Source organism: Buceros rhinoceros, unplaced genomic scaffold (assembly GCF_000710305.1).
Source record: "Buceros rhinoceros silvestris isolate BGI_N320 unplaced genomic scaffold, ASM71030v1 scaffold6216, whole genome shotgun sequence".
Lineage (NCBI taxonomy): Eukaryota > Metazoa > Chordata > Aves > Bucerotiformes > Bucerotidae > Buceros > Buceros rhinoceros.
The window spans coordinates 99,081-118,443 of NW_010415708.1; the positions used below are offsets into that span (position 1 = coordinate 99,081).

Genomic DNA, 19,363 nt, shown 5'->3' on the forward strand with positions numbered 1-19,363 from the left:
AGGGAAAGAGAATGGGCCATGGGGGAGCATGTGAGAAACAGCCACAGCTAAACAAGGGTACCTGTACAGGCACCACTTAGATGACAGTTGCGTTGGTACCTCTACCCTCTACTCCTGTCACAGCACCTGAGGACTGATGTACCAGAAACTTCCGTAGGCTTGTTCCCATCATCCATTACATAGACTGAACTGTGCTGCTTGCGTGGATTTGTTGAGGTATAACCTCCTGCCTCCACGCCTTGCAAAACCCATCTCTGCATCCCCAAGGTCAGCTAATCCAAACTGAACCAGTCATCCGCGCTCTCTCCCAGCCTGCTGTTCAAGGATTTGCCCTGCTGGCTGTGATATCCTAACCAGGGCTAGGTCGGGGCATGAAGAGGGGAGTTTGCTTTCAGCTGAGCATGAAAATCTCCCATTCATCTGTCCTTGCTGCCCTTTTTCAGAAGCCGCAGGGTTGTTAACAGATCCTTTGCCACGTACAAGATTAGGGAAGGAGCAGATGCTTGAAACCCTTGGTATTTCCCTCCAAGGGCTGAATGTCTGCACTGCCTGCATTGGAGCAAGAGAAAATCACTTCCAGGGGTGAAGAGGCTGTGGCAGAGCGGCACCGGTGGGGAGCTCGTACCTTCTTTCTGGTGTGGAGTTTACTCGCCAAGGGATGCATTTAGCTGCGGGTGCTTCGGGGTCTGCTCAGGCGGGTGGGACCCGCTGGTTCTGTCTGCGCGTTGATCGTGTTCATGGAGCGCAGTTGAGACGCAGACAAGAGGTTTTGCTGTGCTCTAGCAGGCATGGCTGTAGAATTTGCAGGTGAGGTGAGGGGACAGATAAAATCTAAGTCATCTGTGTTGATGCTTCAATTCTAGGCTGCTTCCCTGAATAAACAAGGTCAAGCAGCTGCCCCACGGATCAGCTCTTGCAGAGGCCAAGGCTCTGCTGCCCAGATCCAGAGGTCCCCTCCCTGCCCTCAGCCCCAGCACTGAGGTGCCAGTGCCTTCAAGGCACGCAGTGACGCTGTGGCATACACATGCCACACACCCAGGTGGCACCCGGGGTTCTTTATCCCTCCTGAGGCTGGGAGAGTCCTTGATCTACTCCAAGTGCAGAGTAAATTACTGTTATACTAGTAGTTAAAAGAGACCAAAGAAACAAGATGACATTAGGGAGGGAAGTGAGGGATAAACATGCTCGATCCAGAATATCCTTTGTAGAACTCAGTCAGCTGCTTTGGGGATCCCTTTTGAATTACCACTTCAGCTTTTCTTTAGAAGAAACAGGAGTTACCCACGTTCTTTCATCTTTCAAGGAAGAATGAAGAGCAAAATATTTATATTATGTCTCTAAACAACATGAATAGGTATAAGAGTAGCTCAATCCATGGTTACGAACATTACACTCAATATTCACCAGCGTGTTTTATGAAGAGATGATCTTGCTTTGGGTTCTTTGTGTTGTTTTAAATTTATTCCGTATTCAGGAGCACAAGCTTGTAAATTGTTGGACAGAAGATGGAGTATTTATTTATTATGCAGTAGGAGTTGTTGTTGTTTGTGATTACTTGTTATTCACTCCTTCCTTCTTTAATCTTCAGCAGCCACATGTGTTTGGGGTTTTCTTGAGGGCCGGCAGTGGAACAGGACTGTACGTGTAAAAATGACTCCTCCTAGTGCTAGTCCAGTACAAGATGAAGGCTGAGTTCTCTCCATCCAGCCGTTACAACGAAGCAGCAGAACTCCCCTGAAGAGGGATTAAAAAAAGAAGAGAATAATGTACCCGTTCAGTCTGGAATTTCTTTTTGAAGTAAACACCTCTCAGCAGATGCTGGTAGGCAGGTTTTGGTGGGGGCTTTACTGAACGGAAGCGTTGGAGACGCCTGTTGATGCCGTAAGGGTGTTTTTCAGGCGGAGCTGTACTGCGCAGCAGTCCGGGATGCAGCACATGCCTGCGAGGAGCGTGGGCAGGTTGCGCAGCCGGTGACCTGCTGGGCTGCAATGCCATCTGCTGATGGAGCCGCTGATGGCAGCACCAGCACCAGCCTGGCTGCAGGCACCCCGAGCAGCCCTGTAGGTCACCACAAATAAATACGCCTCGACTAGCACCCGGCTGGCAGGGTCTTCTGCTGAAGAACCAGAACTCTGGTTAGAAAAGGTGCTGGTAGCTTTAGCTGGGAGGGAAGGATCTTCTTGACCTCATGTGTCTTTGTAACTCAGGAGCACAGCTCCTGCGTTCCTGCCTGGTAGTTCTTGCTTTACGACGAAGTTAAAACTTGCCATAGTTCAGGCGGAAAGTTTGTGTCAGACTCGTTTATATTGTCCATCTGTCCTGGCAGGGTGAAATCAAAGTTAACGAGCAGACTCCTATAGCAAAACAATTCATGTACCTGCCTGTTCTGTGTTGAATTATTAGTTCTCGTACAGGGTTAAGGAGGGTTCAGATGGTCTTGATCAGCTGAAGATCTAGCTTGAGGTTTGGAACAGCCTAAATACCCACTGGAATGTAGCTGGTTTGTGCAAGTGACTCATCTGAAGGGTTCCCTGTCATAAAATGACACAGTACTTCGAGCTTGTTGAGAGTGGTTTGAGTCGCTGAACTTGGAATGAAACACTCCAGTGCGTCGCATTAGGACCTCTCTTGGCATGGACAGCATTAACCGAGATACGTGGTCACTGCAGGTACAGAAAATATTCCATTCTAAGGGCAATAATTCCAGCTTTTCCTCCAGAGCTCAAAAGCCAAGCCAAACCCTGGTACTTAGTTGTGTTTCTTTTTACTGATCCATTATGAAATCATGCTGCTGAGCCAAGGATACAGCGAGATCTGCAGTTAATTAAATTTTCTGGCGTGCTACACAAGTCCCACACAGGAGCATTTCAGGTGGGAGGAGGTGCAGCCAGAGGAGCGGTGTAGGTGTTGTTTTGAAGGCAGCAGCACTCCCAGCAATGCTTCTGCTGTCCTGGGAATTGAAGGGATGTGAAAATAGCCGAAAGCCAAGTTACCCGTTTCCTGCAAAGCAGAGCTCTGACACAGGCAGACTGGCCCTTCGAGCGTCACACAGTTACAGAGGGTTTGAGTGGTAAAAGGTTTTGGGGAAGAGCTAACTGCCATAGCCTTGTTTCCAGAATCACCTATGTGACTTGACGTGTAAGAGTGAGTTCTCCTGACATCAGCAGGACACCGCCAGCTTTCACATTTTTTTAAAAACTGGCTAAATTGAACATGCCTTCTGTAACTGCCCCCAGTGCCTAGGTCAGACCGAAGCTATCTGATCTCTCTACGTCGATCCAAAGGGAAACACCTTCCCCTCAGTAGTCATCAGGGCCTCAACGGCATTTTACCTCATTTTGACCAGAAATGTGACCTCCTAGAAGCAGCGGTGTGCAGCCGTAGGCTGTGTTGGCTGTGAACTGACTTCATGAGCAAGGCTGCACCGAACTGCCCAGTATATTGCGTGATCCTTGTGTCCTGGCAAACAAATAATTCTGCAGTAAAATCAGTTGGGTTGCACGGTTATTTCTGGGGAACGGGCTGTTTGTTTGCTGGCTTTCAATTTTTATCTTCTGCAAATGGTTTCACCAGATGGGCTGTTGAGCCAACAATAGATCATCATGTCTCACCGCAATGGGTTCTCTTTCTGGCCAGCTTGAGTTGAAGCGATTCAGCTATTGGTCCTCACCAAGTGCATTCCTAACAACTTCACCTTAATTATTTCTTCCCATCTGGTCCGTGGTGGTATGAACAATTCCCTGCCTCCTTGCACAGCATCAGAAATGCACATAGATAAGCAATCCAGTGCTGAAACCGTTCTTTTGAACGCATTAAATTCCCTTTCTGGATGCTGGTAGATCCTGCACTTCCGTGGGTAACCGAATACTCGCCCGCACTACAGTGAAGACTTGGATAACTAAGTATTCCCGTTTTTAATGTGTGCTCTTTGATTTTTATTCCCCCAGAGGTCTCAGTCTGCGTTCTCCCTGGCTAGTGAAGACGTGTCCAGTAAAGGACTAGACCCTGCGTCATCTGTGACCGAGGCTCTTTGGAGGCAGCAAAAAGGACAATTCAGGAAACAGAAGGAACACAAACTCTCCGCGTTGCCCAGCTGGAAAAGTGTGGACAGGCTAAATGAAACAAGTAAATATTTCTAGTACGAATATGATTCTTTTTTTTTTGTTCGTGCTCACATGTAGAATAAACATGACTTAAAGCCAGGACCTTCTCCAGGAAAATTCTGCTGGCTTCTGTGCTTGCAAGGGTCACATGTAAAAATGTCTGTTTGATGTTGCTGAGTGTCAGTATTTTTGGGGGCTGTGTCAGTGCTCATCTTAATGTTTCTTTTTCCAAGAAAGATTCAAAATTTGGACCTTTGGGGGTTGATTTTGGACTGTTAAGAAACATGAGCCATCTAATCTGGCTGCATTTCGGAAGTTCTCAGACAAGAGGCCAAGGGTCCTGCTCTGTCACTGGCTGAAGGAGTTTGCAGCTGCCCATAGTGTTCCTCGCGTTGCACAACTGCTCCTGAAGTGACACGGTGAACCGAGCAGTGAAATAATTCACCGTTAGGATTCCCCCTTGCACCTTTATTTTCAGCCCCGATGAATTCACCGCTGGGCTGTTCTCTGCAGCCCTGCTTAGCTGCTGCCTCCGGCCAGCTTTGAGGAAGCTGTGTGAGTAGGAACTTTGCAGAGCCGCCGCTTCCCTGGGTCTGTCCTCTGTCCCCTTGCATTAGGTGTGGGTGTGAATACGGATGACAGATGGTGAGCAGCTTCCCGAGTCAGCCTCATATCCTGAACCCTGCTTGGAATCCAGTTCCCTGCTTGCTTCAAGATGATAACGTGGAGACTGAAAATCAGACAGTGCCTGTACTCCTCCTTCCTCCTAAAAGAGAGAAACAGTAAAGCAGTACTGAAATCTACTCTAAGTATGTGTTACTTGGGGAGCTGCACATCCCACCCTGCTGTCAGACGTGCTCTTCTGGGCATTTCAGTGGAAGGCAAATTTTCAGTTAATTAGGTGCTTAAATTTAAGAACCCACTTCAATCCCACTGAATTCAACTGTTGAGCAATTTAGTACTTAACAAAGTGCTTAACCATAACAGAATTGACAAACTGACCCAGTTTCCTTTCAGGGGGTGCTTTAGGCAGAGGGTTTGTTCTGCTTCTTTCAGCTACAAACCACATTTGTGATGAAATTGTGACACCTATTGAGCTGATAGTGAACAGCTGGTGGAGCAAATGTGATCTCACCGAGGCAGGAGTAAGCGGCTCTGGATTAGGATACGGAAAACAAAAGAAATCTCCACTGAGTTTGGGGTGGTAACGTCATTTTCGGTCATGTAGCTAAAAAGCAGTTCACAGCTGCTTTTGGTGACAGCTTGCGCTGGTGTAAATGGTGACTCAAGCCCAGTGGCGAGTTTGTGCTTTTTTTTCTCCCTTGCCAATAGTTCTACAGGGAGACTTCCTGAATCGATCTTCATTTGCACGTGGATATACAGCGTACACCCGAAGAATTGTGTGCAAAACCCTTCTTTCCAGGCAGTGACTTTTGGGAAGGGAGCATGTGGCATTACTTGGAGCTGGGATAAAACTGAGTCAGCTTTATGAAAACACAGATCTCTGTGGCTTTTCCTTTCCTGCTCCATGCTTACCTTCTAAGATGTAATCAACTGAGATCCTGCCCTTTCTTCAGTGAACTGAGGATGCGATGTGTTTTCTCAAGCTCTCTGAGTTGGCATGAAATTTAGGAAGGAATTTTAGGAATAAACCAAAAGGATTCAAATGCGTAACAACAAATACAAAAAACTGTTCTCCATCTTGCCAAAGTCCTAAGTCTAATTACCATTTAATTATCGTTTCGTTTTTGCGGGAGTGTTTTTCTGGTGCTAGTGCACACAGACTGTTTCTGCTTTTAAACTAAGCACACCTTCTTACTGCATACTTACATTCTTCACAAACAATTACAGGGAAAAGGGCATCTTCCTCTATTTAGGGAACCTCAGTGGATTTCTTTTCCATGGCCATAGCCGTCTCCGTCTGATCCCAGAAAAATTTCTCACATCCATAACACCCTTAGGCAAGAAGCTCCACAGGTCTGGTACCTGTTGCTTCCCCCTTTTCTCTCGTTTGTTTCGTACCTCAATCTCTCTAGCTTCGCTTGACGTGAAGAGGTTCCCCCACCTCTTTCAGAGTGTACCCTCTCAGTCTCCTCACCTCTGGGTGGAGGAGCTTTGGCTTACTTCATCATGCCTTGAATGGAAGCTGTTTCAGAACCCGGTGTAACATTTGTTGCTCTTCTCCCGTCCTTTTTCCATCGTTTCTTTAAGATGGGGGACCAGAAGTGCACACAGAATCAGGCATCTGCAAAACCCGGGATTTATACATGTCTGAGCACTGATGTTCCCTCAGCCCTTCCTAAAAATTCCTTTAGACAAAAGTTTTGGTCCGAGTACTCTCACATCTTAGACAGTCATCACCGAGACCCTAAGCGGTGATTAATAGGATGGCTCTCAGCATGAGCGAGTTCATGGAGCAGTAACGCTTGCATTTGGTAGTTATGTTGAACCCTCCAGTTTGGGGCCAGCTGGCCGTAAAATGAGCCTTTCACACTGCGGTGACAATCATTCTTGTTTCGTTTTCATAGATCCGCCTTCTGTTTTTCAAAGCACTGATGGAAACTGGGTGGCTTTGCAGAACGTCGCGTTGCCTCGCCCTCGAATGCTCGCCAAACCAAAGAGTCAGGTATTCAGAGCTTTGGAGAACGAGTCCAGTATTGTGTCTGCCTATGACGAGATGGGCTCAGACAGCGAGGACGACTACGACTGGAATGTGGCCTTGAACAAGCTGCGTCGGAGACCTCGGCAGTTACCAGACGATTTCTATTACACCAGTTCGCAGTATGGTACTGACTGGGTTTACGGCAATGAGCAGTACCAGGCAGTGACCTCCCCTTCCTCCGGCTTATACACCAATACTGAGACGCTCTTGTCCGATTCGGAAACATCTTCAGTGAACTCTTCCCAGGAAGCTAAAGGACCTAGCAAACTCCTCTGGTTACAAAGCAGAACTCACAGCGATATGCCTAGAGTGGAAAAAAAACATTTCCACGGAGAACTGGATGTGAATTTCAATCCGCAGGCCACCAGTTTGGAGTACTCGGACAGCAGCGAGACCGAAGAAGTCCAGTATGATTTAGAGAAGAGATCAAGACGGTGGAGGAAGAACAAAGCACTCTCCGAAGATGTAGGTGAAGACGAAAACCACACGAAAGCCAACAAGATGAATTTAAACCAGGTAATTGTGCTGTGTGGATCAGGAGCGGGAGGTGCCGTGTTCTCACAGGCTTTGTCTTTCTTCCTCGTGCCTCCTAAGGGAGAAGCAGCGGAAGTGAAGTGTTACGTGTACCAGGAGCAGGCGCTTCCCTCTGCTCGGTGACATTGGTAATGCTGAAAAATGCAGTGCTCTTAAAACAAAGGAAAGAAGCCAGGATTTGCCAACAGCTAGCGGATGTTGACTGCTCACCTGTTTTGTTGTGTTGGGGTTTTTTTTAACTCCTTTGTTAGTGGAATAAGAAATAACTCAATGCCTGGGACTCTTTTGTGTGCTGTTTGCAAATGTCCTGGTGTAGGATGAAGCTAACGAGCAGCAGAAATTCAGAAGGGGCTTTTTCTGAAATATGGTCCAAGTAACGTCCATTTTTGCCACTCAAACCACCAGTCTCTGCCTCAATAATCTTAATGATTGGTATTATTAGTAATAGTAATATTGATACATTAGCTTTCGTTATCTTTTTGAGAGGAGACGTTGCTTAGTGTAGCTGCAATTTTTATATTTGCCTTTCGATATATCTATTATTTTTATTGTTGTCACATCTTCTAAGACCATTTTAATTTGTTAATCTGTGAAAGAGGTGTCACCTCCTCACAAATAGCTCACTGCCACCTCCTGAAGAGCTCGACACATGTGACATGTGGCTAAAGTAACCCAGCAGCAACCCTTCCAGAGAGGAATCGGAGAATGGATTGGGCTGGAAGGGGCTTTCAAAGGTCGCCTAGTCCATGAGGTATTTTCAGATTTCCTGCAAGGGGTCGAGTCTGTAACACCCGCTGTACTGAAGGGAGGCTCAGCGTACTCCCCTCCTTTAAGTAGCAGGAAAAGAAGGCGCTCCTAAAGATGGAACTCGTTCCAAGGATGCCGGCGTTTGGAAAGTAATCGTTGCTGCAGAGGATCCACCTACGTAAACAATCACTGGGAAAGCTGAAAATGTTAAGCGCCATTGTGAAGTAAAACAGCGCAGTGCTGGGAGCGGGGAGTACCACATAGGCATGGTGTATTACTTACACACAGATACAGTAATTACACCACTCTCCTAATTTCTTTGTAGGATTTCGATGATTTGTCAGAAACAGATGTAAGCAGTGAGGATCAGCATCATGATGTCAAGCCTGACCTTATGGAGGAGGAGCTTAAATCCAGGTTATTCCAGCTTGCTGCTAAAATGAGCGACAAGGAAACATCTTCTGGTGAAGAACAAGAGTCAGAACCTAGAACGGACCCTGAAAACCAGAAGGAGAGTTTGTCCTCGGAGGAAAATGGCAGAAGCATTCAGGAAGAGTTAAAGAAGGTAAGTGGAAACTGTAGAGGAGTGGCGACAGTATTGTAAAAGTTAGAGTCCAGAAAGAAGTTATTGGAAAATTAAACAGTGTTGCTTAAACAAACCCAGTGTAAAGGACTTGGTTTTTTAAGCAACTCTGTTTAATATTTTTTTTTCACTGTGAGGGTGGGCAGATGCTGGAACAAGCTCCCCAGAGAATCGTAGAGTCTACAGCCGTGGAGGTAATCAAAACTTGACTGGCCACAGCCCTGGGCGGCTGATCTAGACCCTGCTTTGAGCAGGAAGGTTGGACCAGATCGTCTCCAGAGGTCCTTTTCAAACAACTGTTCTGTGAGTCCCTGGTTCTGAGTTATTCAGCCGTGGGCTACACAGCAGCGGAAGTACCTTCCTCATCGTGTACGCGAATACCTCCGTGATGTACACACGACCTTTCTAAGGAAGCCACAGAAGAGCTTTGTCACCAGCGCTCGTTAGCAGCAGTCAGTTCGACTTGTCTGTGGCTTCCAGAGACAAACCGGGAATATCAATCTATTCAAGAGGACATAGAGGTTGGCATGGGTATGACGTGGCACAGTTAAAGCCCAGAATTAAAGGCTGTGAAATGCTCCTATTTAGTGAACTGAGCACCCAAAACGGCCAGTGTACGTTTTGTGGTGTACTTTCCTCTGCGTGCATCCACAAAGTACTGCCAGCTGGTTTTCCTTCCCCTAGTTTTATTATTTCTTGAACATTTGTACGTCAGTCATTTAAAATAAAGCAAAGATGAGTATTACTCTTTTCCTCAGTAAGAATTTCCTTAAAAAAAAGAGACAAACGATGTTCAGCAAAAAGGAAGTGCTCAGAGTTCCTAATTCTTTATTGGTGTGAGGTGAAAAAAGAGTCTTAGTCATCCGTGGTTGCAGTAAATACTCTTTCTGTCTATAATGAAGAAACCAAAACATCCCCTATTCATAGTCATGACTTCAGCAGAATCGATAGCGGAGCTTGCTCCCGGTGCAGAGAAACAGGCAGGCTGCTTTCATTCTCATTCGTGACAGTTGTGCTTAAAGGTGATTTAAAACCTTCTGCCACGTGCCTTCTCTTTGGAAGGGCGGCTGACCAGCGGCTTGCGATGAAATACTGGAGGTGGCGGTGGGTAATACCTGTTGTGGCTATGGTAACCAAAAACACAAAGACACGGCTAAACTCATAAAACATGCAATAAATTTAAGGTGAGGAGCTGGCGTGTCTCAATGGAGACAAGCACAGAAAACTTATTTTCGGGGAACTAGTCATTTTAGGTGCATCAAAAGCCCCGTGCCCCAATATGCTGTCTCTTGAAGAAGCCTGATTTTTGGAGAATGCACAGGTAGGGAATTACAGATCTTTCAGACTGGCATTTAACCTTCTCAGCCAGTGACCCAGACCTCTGTCCTGGGCGTCGAGTTTCAAATCAGATATACAGGAGCACTACTTCCAGGATGTTAAAAGAAGAGCTTGAGTGCCTACAACCTGCTTTGAGCTCCTGGAGCCAAGTTAAATACGGGATTTGAGCCAGCTTGGTTATATTTTAGTCTTGCTGCTTGTCCGTGTTAGCCTTTAGTCTTCTGTTCTCACCCACTTACCCCACAACACATCCGCGACCTTAAATCGCAGGGAATTTCTAGTTCTGGTGCAGCTGACCAGGGAATGCAATTTCAAAAACCATGTATTGCTTATTGAGTCTCTGGAAGTGTTGTGGCTGGTGCTGACGAAACTCTGACTTCCTCTTTAAAAATCTGGACTTCTGCTTTTAATCTGCAATCTCACATAATCAAATGTTGAGCAGATGCTTGAAAAAGGGTGTTTGGAATAACAGAAAGTTAAAACCTTGAGTCTCTTCTTGTCTCCTTCTCCTGTGTACTCCTCCTCGTTTAAGGGACTTCAGCAGTCATGTTGAGTTTCTCTCTTCGCAACCTGCCATGTGCTGAAGGAATTTCTTTGAAGCCTTTTACGTATTTGCTTCTGCTCAGAGACTCTTACAGCCCAGCTGAGGAAGGTCGTTTAAGCCCTGCTTTGACGTGATTATGTGACGAGGCACATAACAGCTCTGTTGGGAACGACAAGCTGTAGGTTAGTTAAGTAGCACAGGGGGATCCTGGTCCCGGAGTGAAAGCTCCCAAGTTCCTTGTCACTGTAAATAACAGCATAAACATCCTTTCCATAAAATATTGATGCCTTTGCTCTCTGGAAACATTTAATTCATCTTAGGTTGTCTAAAGCTTTATTTTGGGGGAAGGATGTACAACAAGCATCATTTTCATGTGTATTTGTGCCAGAGGCCTGCGTTCACGTTTTGAGAGAGTACATCTTACATTTTTTCACCGCATAAATATGCCCTTTTGGACTGCTGGAGCGATGAGTTTGACACTTGTTAGAAAATCTGCCTGGCACCTCTCTTGAGCAAGAGGAATAGTGCGCAGCTGTGCCCGCGGGTGCACGTTGCGGCAGCAGAATCGCCGGTTTGCTGGTGTGGTGTGTGCTGGTGGCTGCGTCTGGGGCGGTGGAACCTCCAGCCCGTGGAGAGTTGGCCACGGAGGTTTGTGCCATTCCGGCCTGGGGCTGCTTGTGAAGAAAGGGGCCAGGGCTCAGTGAGGTCAGGCAAGGAACGGCTCATGGGACTTGGTCGCTGGCAAGAAGTACGCTCACAGCCTTGGTGGAGCTGGAGAATGGCGCTGGACGTGGCAGTGACTGCCTCCTGCGGATCACAGACCTGTCACAGCATCGCAGTGCTGTAACGGCAGCGCTCCGGCCAGGCTTCCGTTACTGGTTTGTGCTGGTGCGTGCACCATCCTCGCAGGAGACAGTGCAGGAAGTTTTTGTGGTCACTGTCTTGCAACTCGCTGAACTGCTGGGTGTTTTGGTTGGTGATTGGTCCAGGCAGGGGTTAATAGGAAACTGCCATCCAGTTTCATATGCCTGAAAGCTTTAGAGATGACTGAGCAGAAGCTCCTGAAGGAGCCAGAACCCCATACAAGAGGTATGAGACTTTAATCTTCACATCGGGCTAAGGATCCAAAGTTTTAAGTTCGTCGTTCAGCAAAGCAGTGAAGTGTATGTTCAGTTTTAAACTGAGGATGAAGTTACTTGAGGGACAAAATCCCATTCCAAGAGCTTTCTCCCACGTATTTACTATTAGTTACTGAGCTTAGGATGGAAAATTAAGTGGATCCCAAGTCTGTTTGGTCGAAATCTGAGTCTTCGCTTCCAGGCAGAATGTGTGTAAGTCTGGATACAGACAGTCCCTCTGGGATGCCGCAGGGATTCCCCGGGACCTTACGCTGCTGGGCCAGAGGACGCATGCATCTCCCAGGACCGTGTCCTGTCTGACGTTTCCAACGTGATCCGATTGTTCCATAACCGAGGGACGCAACTTTCGAATCTAGAAACTTGCACAGTGCCCAAATTGCAAGCGTGTAGACCCCAAAATTGGAGATAACAGGCTTCTTGTAATGCTGCTGCAAAAGTATTTTTCTTTTGCCGGCGCTGCTGTTTTGTAAGGGTGGAAGTCAGCGTTTCCCATCTGTCTGTGTAACAAACGCCGCGTCACTCGCGGTGTCTGTCTTATTGAGAACTGTTACTCTAAATCCCCCAAACAAAAATAAATTTGGCATTGCTTTATTTTAAACGTTTTGGCAATAAATGTGAAAATCTGAATCTTACGGCCTTTTGTGTTTGCTGGTTTCTTTGTCCTTGCTGTTCGTCCTAAAGCCCCCTGTAAGTCTGAACCTCCGTAAATGTTCGCCTCTGTAGCTGTGAATGTAACTTTTCTGCCTTTTTATTGAACTGCTTTCCCACTGCCTAGGAAAAACAAAAGGCTTTTGATCTCCATTTAAAGCTGCAGGTTTTGTCCGCTGTATTGCAGCAGGTGAGAATGCTTTTTTGTCTGTCTGTCTTCTTCCGTCTCTTACATAGTAGGAGATGCTATAAAGTGATACTGAGGGTTTCTGCGTTTCCCAAGCAAAATTCTCAAACTCTAAATGTTTTCCTGGAAATGCCAGGACTGAAAAGTCATACCTTCTGGCCACAATTAATAACCATTGCAGAAGATTTTTATAATCCCTGTGGGAGCCATGAGCGTGAAGCAGACGTGCAGCAGGCTGGCTCTCTTACTGGGCTTTGTGATGAGAAATCAGTTTTATCAGGAAAGAGGAGCAGAAGACAAAGATAAAGTCTACGATGATCCCATTCGCGTGCATTTACCTGTAGTAAGAAACCTGGAAGGAAAAACCTTAAAATTCTTTTTCAGCAATAAGATTTTTAGCAGTTTCTGACCATCGTGGTCTTCAGAAATCTTCCGAAGCTCCCAAGTGGAAAAAATAACCAAACCCCTTAATTCATTGTGGAGGTTGTAAGTAGTGAGTGGGCACTTCCTCGCTTTGCTGCTACTGTCTTGCTCATCCTGTGTCCAGGTGGGAAGAGGTTTCATATTCTGCACTATTTGAGTCTCAGCTTATGAGAATCGGATATTAAAACAGATTTTCATTTTATTCTCTGAGCAGGTAGATGCATATCTTGTATTTCCAAATACATGAGATGTTTAGTGTGTCGCATGTAGCGGTAAGCAAATCAGTTGTGTAGAATTCTCCTGGTCATAAAATAAGAATCACTTTTGTGTGTCAAAGGTTGATGCTTAGTTTAGCAAAACACTCCTCAGCTTTTTCTTTTTTCCTTGCTCTATGTTTTGTACTGTTAATTTTAATCAGCTCGTAGTCTTCTTGGTTTAAAAACATATATTTAAAAATATAAAGGACTTATCAAGGATGATTTTAAAGAAAACATATTTTTCCATTTGTGCAACGTCCTCAGCCGGTGTCCGTTACAGATACCCTCACAGAATCCTGTAGCGATTTTAAGATGTAAATGTTTCTGTTCCCAGCTCGGACCCCAATATTTCACCTCCTGGAAAAATAACTTCCTTTCTCACGATTAGAGGCAGCTTGTCTGCAGAAAAGAGGCGGTGCAAAGCATTGGGAATTACATCTGTAGCTACATTAGGACGATTAATTGAATTTGTTAGTAAAAATCAGAATTACTTGGCACAGTCAAAACGAGCGAGTGTGTTTCTCTGTGTCATTCTTCACAGCCTGTCAGCAGAGTGCCAGCTCACCTGGAAGATGATTTAGCTTTCTTTTCCTGAACGACTGCCCATAAATGAAGATCTTGATGTTAAGGTCAAGGCAGGAAGTCTTTGACTTGCACGGAAGAGTAATTCCTTAACACCACAGTTTATCACGGCGTCCTCGTCTTCCAGCAGAGATCCAGACAAATTTTAAGTTCCTTTCCCAGTCCTTGTGCTAACGAGTGGTTGGGGCTCGCTTTTAGGCCAAGGATCTGTGGAAGGTCAGGGGTGGTGAGTGCCGTTGGGCGTAGACAGCTCCGGTCCTCCCACGCCGTGACTTGGACAGTGTCCCAGGTCTTGCGTGGAGGAGAAGGACTTCTCAGGGCCTTCCCAAAGCTGTACAGTGAATTCCCACAGGGCGGGGAGATGAGGGAAGACAGGTTTGGGGTTTGGTTTTGTTTTCATCGAGTTTGGATCCGGCCGGGTTACTCTGAAAAGATGAATCAACCAGTAGCAAGGCAAAATGCCTCTTCTCCCCAGGCCCCCTCAACTCCCTACAAAAGATGATGAGACGACCTTTAAAAGGTCCCTTCCAAGCCAAAATGTTCCTAAAAAAATGAGGGATATTGACTGTGAAATGGGCATGTGACTCGGACCACAACAGAACGGCTTGAGGCTGGAGGTAAAAACGATTGTACAGGTCATCAAGGTCACTACTGCCAGGGCTGCTCGTGATGGAAGGTTTTTCTTGCTCTGCTTCTTGATCCAATAGTTGATGCTGACTGTTCTCTGTCGGATTCAAGTCGCTGCCTCCCATGCCTGTTTAACAGAGCCTAACGATGGCACATCATTATAGTAGCAAAAAAGAGAAAATGCTGAGTACAACGTGGAGGAAAAAATAGTGTAGAGGAGTTCAGAGAACTGAACTACTCCCAGAGCATGAAAAATAAAAGCAGTGATGTTCGTGCAAAGCAAACTTCATGTGGAGATGTCACAGGCTGCTGAGATGTGTGCGAGGACTTAATGCTCACCTACTCTCAGCAGTCTGGACGCTTATATGGCTTCAGTTTTATCATCTTGCTTTTAGTCACCATCCTTTGATGCAAATAGCATTCTGTAAAACACCCTCTGGTGTAGCATTGTGAACTAAAACAACGAAGGAAATACTGGCAGCATCAGCAGGGAAAGGCGAGTGTGGGCACAAGTCCGTGTGTGGGCACAAGTCCGTGTGTGGGCACAAGTCCGTGTGTGGGCATCAATTGTCATTAAAGGGGTAAATGCACGTTTCCCCCGTTCTGTTAAACTCAGTCTCAAATTCAGTCAAAAACGAGGTTCTCGTAACCAGTAGGAATGTTCAGATTTGGGTCAGCTGCATCGAGTTCACGTGGGAGGTGGTGTTAATCCAGGAGGGTAACGCAGCTGGAATCAGAGTGCGCCCCAGCGCAGCGGAGACCGGCGGCGCTCGGCGTCTCTGCGCGGGGCGTTTGCAGCAGATCGTGGCTCCATCACACCCACAGCAGTTCTTGGACTTGCTCAACAAGACAGATGGGTGAGGCTTCATCGTGGCGTGCTGGCTGTCGTCTTGAGTCACTGAGCAGTGTTAGCAGTGACCTTTTGTGCGAGGGGTGGATAAATCAAGGCAGCCAAGAGGTCTTTGTAGCAATCTGAAGTGTCCACCTACCAGGATGGTCTTGGTGTGCCTGTGGCTGTAATTTTAGGTGATTCTTATAGAACCTCGTAAATCCTAAGTTTGACGTGGGCAGTCGGGGGGTGTGAAGCACTAGATTTCCAGGACACTTTTTATTTTCCTTACACGTGTTAAATTTGTTATATCCCGAGCACCCCAGGGTTTGCAAACTGGCCGGTTTGGAACATGGGCTGTTTTAACAGCTTTTGACAGTTGCTCTAAGAATAGATAAAAACATATGCCAAACCATTAGCTGAGTGTCGGGTTCTTCCAATCTGAGAAGCCTTGAACTCCCCACATGCTGGGGGCAGACACTGAGCTCTTTTTACTTCTCTTTAAAATACAGCCCTGGGGAAAGCTCAATTCTGAGTATCCTCTAGCAGAAAACTGTCACAAAGCTCCGATTTAAATGCGTTGAAGTATTTCTTGTGCTCTTAAGTTTTGGGAGATACACTCTTCAGATACCCACTCATCACTTCTGCTTCCCGTGTGTTTCTCATGGCGTTTAAACTCTAGCGCTCTATCCTTGTTATGCTATAAAAGCAGATCTTTCACAAGTTTTAAAAGATATTTCACAAGTTTGGTCAGGCAGTTGGGCTAGGTGATGCGTGGAGGTCCCTTCCAACTGAAAACATACTCATTTGGTTCTATCCTGTGGAACCGTTCTTCCCCTATCCACTACCTTCTGAGACGTGTGGTGTTTTACTCCAAGTCCTGATTTCGTAAAGTTTCCTGTCACAGAACACTTGACCGGTAAAACAAAAACCCCAGAACCCCCATCTTGTAGTGGTTGGTCTGTAATAAATGCCAATATGGATTCTCATACTCTGATACAAGAACACCATTTCTAATTTAATTTAATCTTTTTTTTTAAAATCCATCATTAACTACAAAGGATAATAAAAAAATTGTAAGTAATAATGAACACTAAAGAGAGGCTACAGTTCTTGAACATCAGTGAGAATGATGAAGAAAATGTAGTGTCTGGCCTTTCTCCTTTTTTGTTCACTACTCACAGAATAAAATAAGAATTAGGTACTTACAAAAGCAAATAATAAAACAAAGTAATATCGATTTCCTCCTCTGCCCTATTAAATTATTGATCTGTTTTTAACCTAATAGGCGCTTGTGAAAAGAAATGGGAAAGCGTAGGCTATTTCTGGGGTTCAGCTATTGGTTCGTTGTAAGAGTGTCCTGGGGCCGTGATGCCTGTGCTGACAAGCTGCACACCCGAGCAGCGTTGCACACTGTATCTGCTTTCTTCTGCTCTTTCATCTCAGGTATCTAATTACTCCTTGTGATTTGGAGAAGTGGAAGTGCTAGAGATGACGTTAATGTCGGCTCTGGGGGCAGAGCTGGCCGCCTGCTGCCTTTACTCCGTACCAGCACCAGTTTATGTTTGCTTGCTGCAGACAAGTTCGCGTAGTTCATGACTGCGGGTGTCTGTCCCTCACAGCAATCTTCTCAAGGCAGGAAGGGTGTTATGAAATTCGTGACCGTTCTTGCCCCCAGGCTGCGGGTTCACCTCACGGTCTTGCCAATCAATGAAACTAGCTGCTGTCATTGCCACTGTGTTATCGTGGAAGACACCTACTGAACACTGTTAGTATTACGTAGCAGTTTATTTACATCCCACAGCTCCGGACCGAGTTTTCCCAGCCAGAGTTATTCCCTTGAGGTGCACGTTGTACTTCGCCATCTTTCCTTGCCACCCACCAAGTCCTTCAGGTCCTGGAGTGAAAGCAGTCCCACCGGTGGGTTCACCCTTGCCTGCAGCAGGAAATTCCCACGCAGTTTTCCCCAGGAGATTCCTTCATACGCCCCAGGGACTTCATCCCCTCCGACTGCGTGGGAAGGGTCTGGCTGGGCAGGACCGGCTCGGTCGGAGGATGCTCCGGCGTTACCTCACCGGGTGGCTGGTGCCAAGTGCCTGTTCGTTTCCTCGGTTTGATCCCCAGATGCTCTGCTTGTGGGAAAATTTACAGAGGGGTGGGCCCCTAATTCACATCCCTAAGTCTTTGCAGGTTTGAGGGATGAATTAAATTGGGTTTAAACTTTCTTTTAGGCAAAGCAGCGCTAAAGGTATTGCGCGTAAATTGAGTGTTTCAATTGGCTTCAACAAGCTTTGGCTCAGTCTCCAAGCTGTTTGCGCTTGATGCTTGAAGGTGAAATTTTATTGGCTTGTCCTGAAGCCTAAATCTCGGTGAGAATCATCAGAATCAGGATAGTTAAGTACAAATTAGAAATCAGGAATGCTGATAAAAAGGCATTTAAAAAAAGGGATAAAACTGCACAGTTTTCCTTGGTATTTGATAGAACTTCATAAATGTTAAGAAAAGGTAAAGAGTAATTTTAGGTGAATGAGGATACGGGTGTTTACTCACTTAGAGCTCAGCCGTTGTATTTTGGTGCTGTCATATAACTCACAGCAAACATCTCTGTAACGGGCAGCCTCGGAGGGCTGCTGGAGCTCTCCCGTGTTTGCGGCTGCAACGCAATAGCTCCTCCAGACACAGGGACAGATGATCCCACCTCTGTTTGCCATACCCAGAAAGGAAGACTGTGTTTTAAAACCTCTTTAAAAGACTATTGCAAAAACAGCCGTATCGACCTCGCGTGGATTTTCAAGCTGGATATTTGTGTGTTCCTTTGGGGTGAGGTTCGGACCGCCCCTGCCGTCGTTGTGTCGTAGGAGGATTGCATGTGTGTGTCACTTTGCATGCTGTAACAGTGGACATGCGTGAAAAAGGGAGGGAGAAGAAGGGGCGTAGATTCCAGTCTCAGTTTTTGTTCCCAGCAGCGAGCCGGGTACGTTGTTTTAGCGTGGCTAAAGCTGCAGCGATGAGCAAGGCGCTTTTACACGTTACCTAATTTAATGCTGTTGTTTTCTCTATCTGCTCTTGTAACAAAACAGAAGTACTCTGCTGTCTCTCTCTGCAACATATCTACAGAAGTCCTGAAAGTCATCAATGCCACTGAAGAGCTGATAGCAGAATCCACCGGTCCCTGCGATTTCCCAGCTGATGCTCAGGACAGAGGAAGAGGGACCTTCCCGCTGGGGACAGACCCCGTCAGACTGGACGAGCAGCTCACCACACTGGAAGAAAACGTAAGAACAGGAATCAGTGTGTGGACTCACTCTTGTGAGCGAGTGAGAGTGGCTCTGTGTGCGCCAACTGGAAAGGGACGGTGCAGAGGCAGCGTCAGTGGGTGTTCAGGATTAATTTGGGGTTGTTAAATGCACAAATAGAACAAAAAAATCCTGTTTCAAAGGGGCGCTCAGCTGTGTTGCTGGGGTTTTGCCATAGAATCACAGAACACCAGGTTGGAGGGACCTCAAGGATCATCTGGTCCAACCATTCCTGGCAAAAACCCGGTCTGTCAAGCTGGCCCAGCCCCTGTCCAGCCGAATCTTAGCAGTGTCCGATGCTGGAGACAGAGTTGATGCAACCCAGCGTCATGTTGGCTGCTTTTCCTGCTGCAGCACACTGTTCCTCACATCGAACTGCCTGTCCACCAGGACCCTCAGGTCCCTTTCCGCAGAGCTGTGCTCCAGCCAGGGAGATCCCACCTTGTGCTGCGCTCCAGGCTTATGGGGCAGAGCTGGCTCTGGAGGCAGAGTTTGTATTTCGCCATGTGCAAGACCTGGCACTTGTCCTTGTTGAACTTCATAAAGCTTCCAGCCTATCCAGGTCTTCTGCCGGGTGACTCTGCCTTCCACTGTCCCGCTCAGTGTGGTATCATCAGCAAACTTTATCACGGTACCCTTGAACCCATCTTCTAGATCACTGATGAAGATACTAAAGATTTTTTTTTTTAGTGCATACTTAAAATACCTGGGCGAGGGGGGAGTGTTGGATGTTTTGGGTTTACAACTAATTTTAGATGTCTCAAAAGTTAACTTAAGCCCTCTGAGCCTCCGTGGCTGCACCATGCCTGGCTGATACCACCCATCTCCAAGTCCCAGCACAGCTTCATCCCTGTAAGGACCGGT

At 46.5% G+C, this 19,363-nt stretch overlaps 1 protein-coding gene across 1 annotated transcript in view; it reads left to right on the plus strand.

Moving 5' to 3' along the window:
- MYRIP (myosin VIIA and Rab interacting protein) overlaps positions 1–19,363 on the plus strand; it is a 113,211-nt gene that overhangs the window by 88,691 nt on the left and 5,157 nt on the right. Inside the window, exons 8-11 of the mRNA XM_010137514.1 lie at positions 3,948–4,125; positions 6,632–7,287; positions 8,372–8,611; positions 18,284–18,478. Coding sequence (XP_010135816.1) covers positions 3,948–4,125; positions 6,632–7,287; positions 8,372–8,611; positions 18,284–18,478 — 1,269 coding nt within the window. The remainder of the gene's footprint in view (positions 1–3,947; positions 4,126–6,631; positions 7,288–8,371; positions 8,612–18,283; positions 18,479–19,363) is intronic.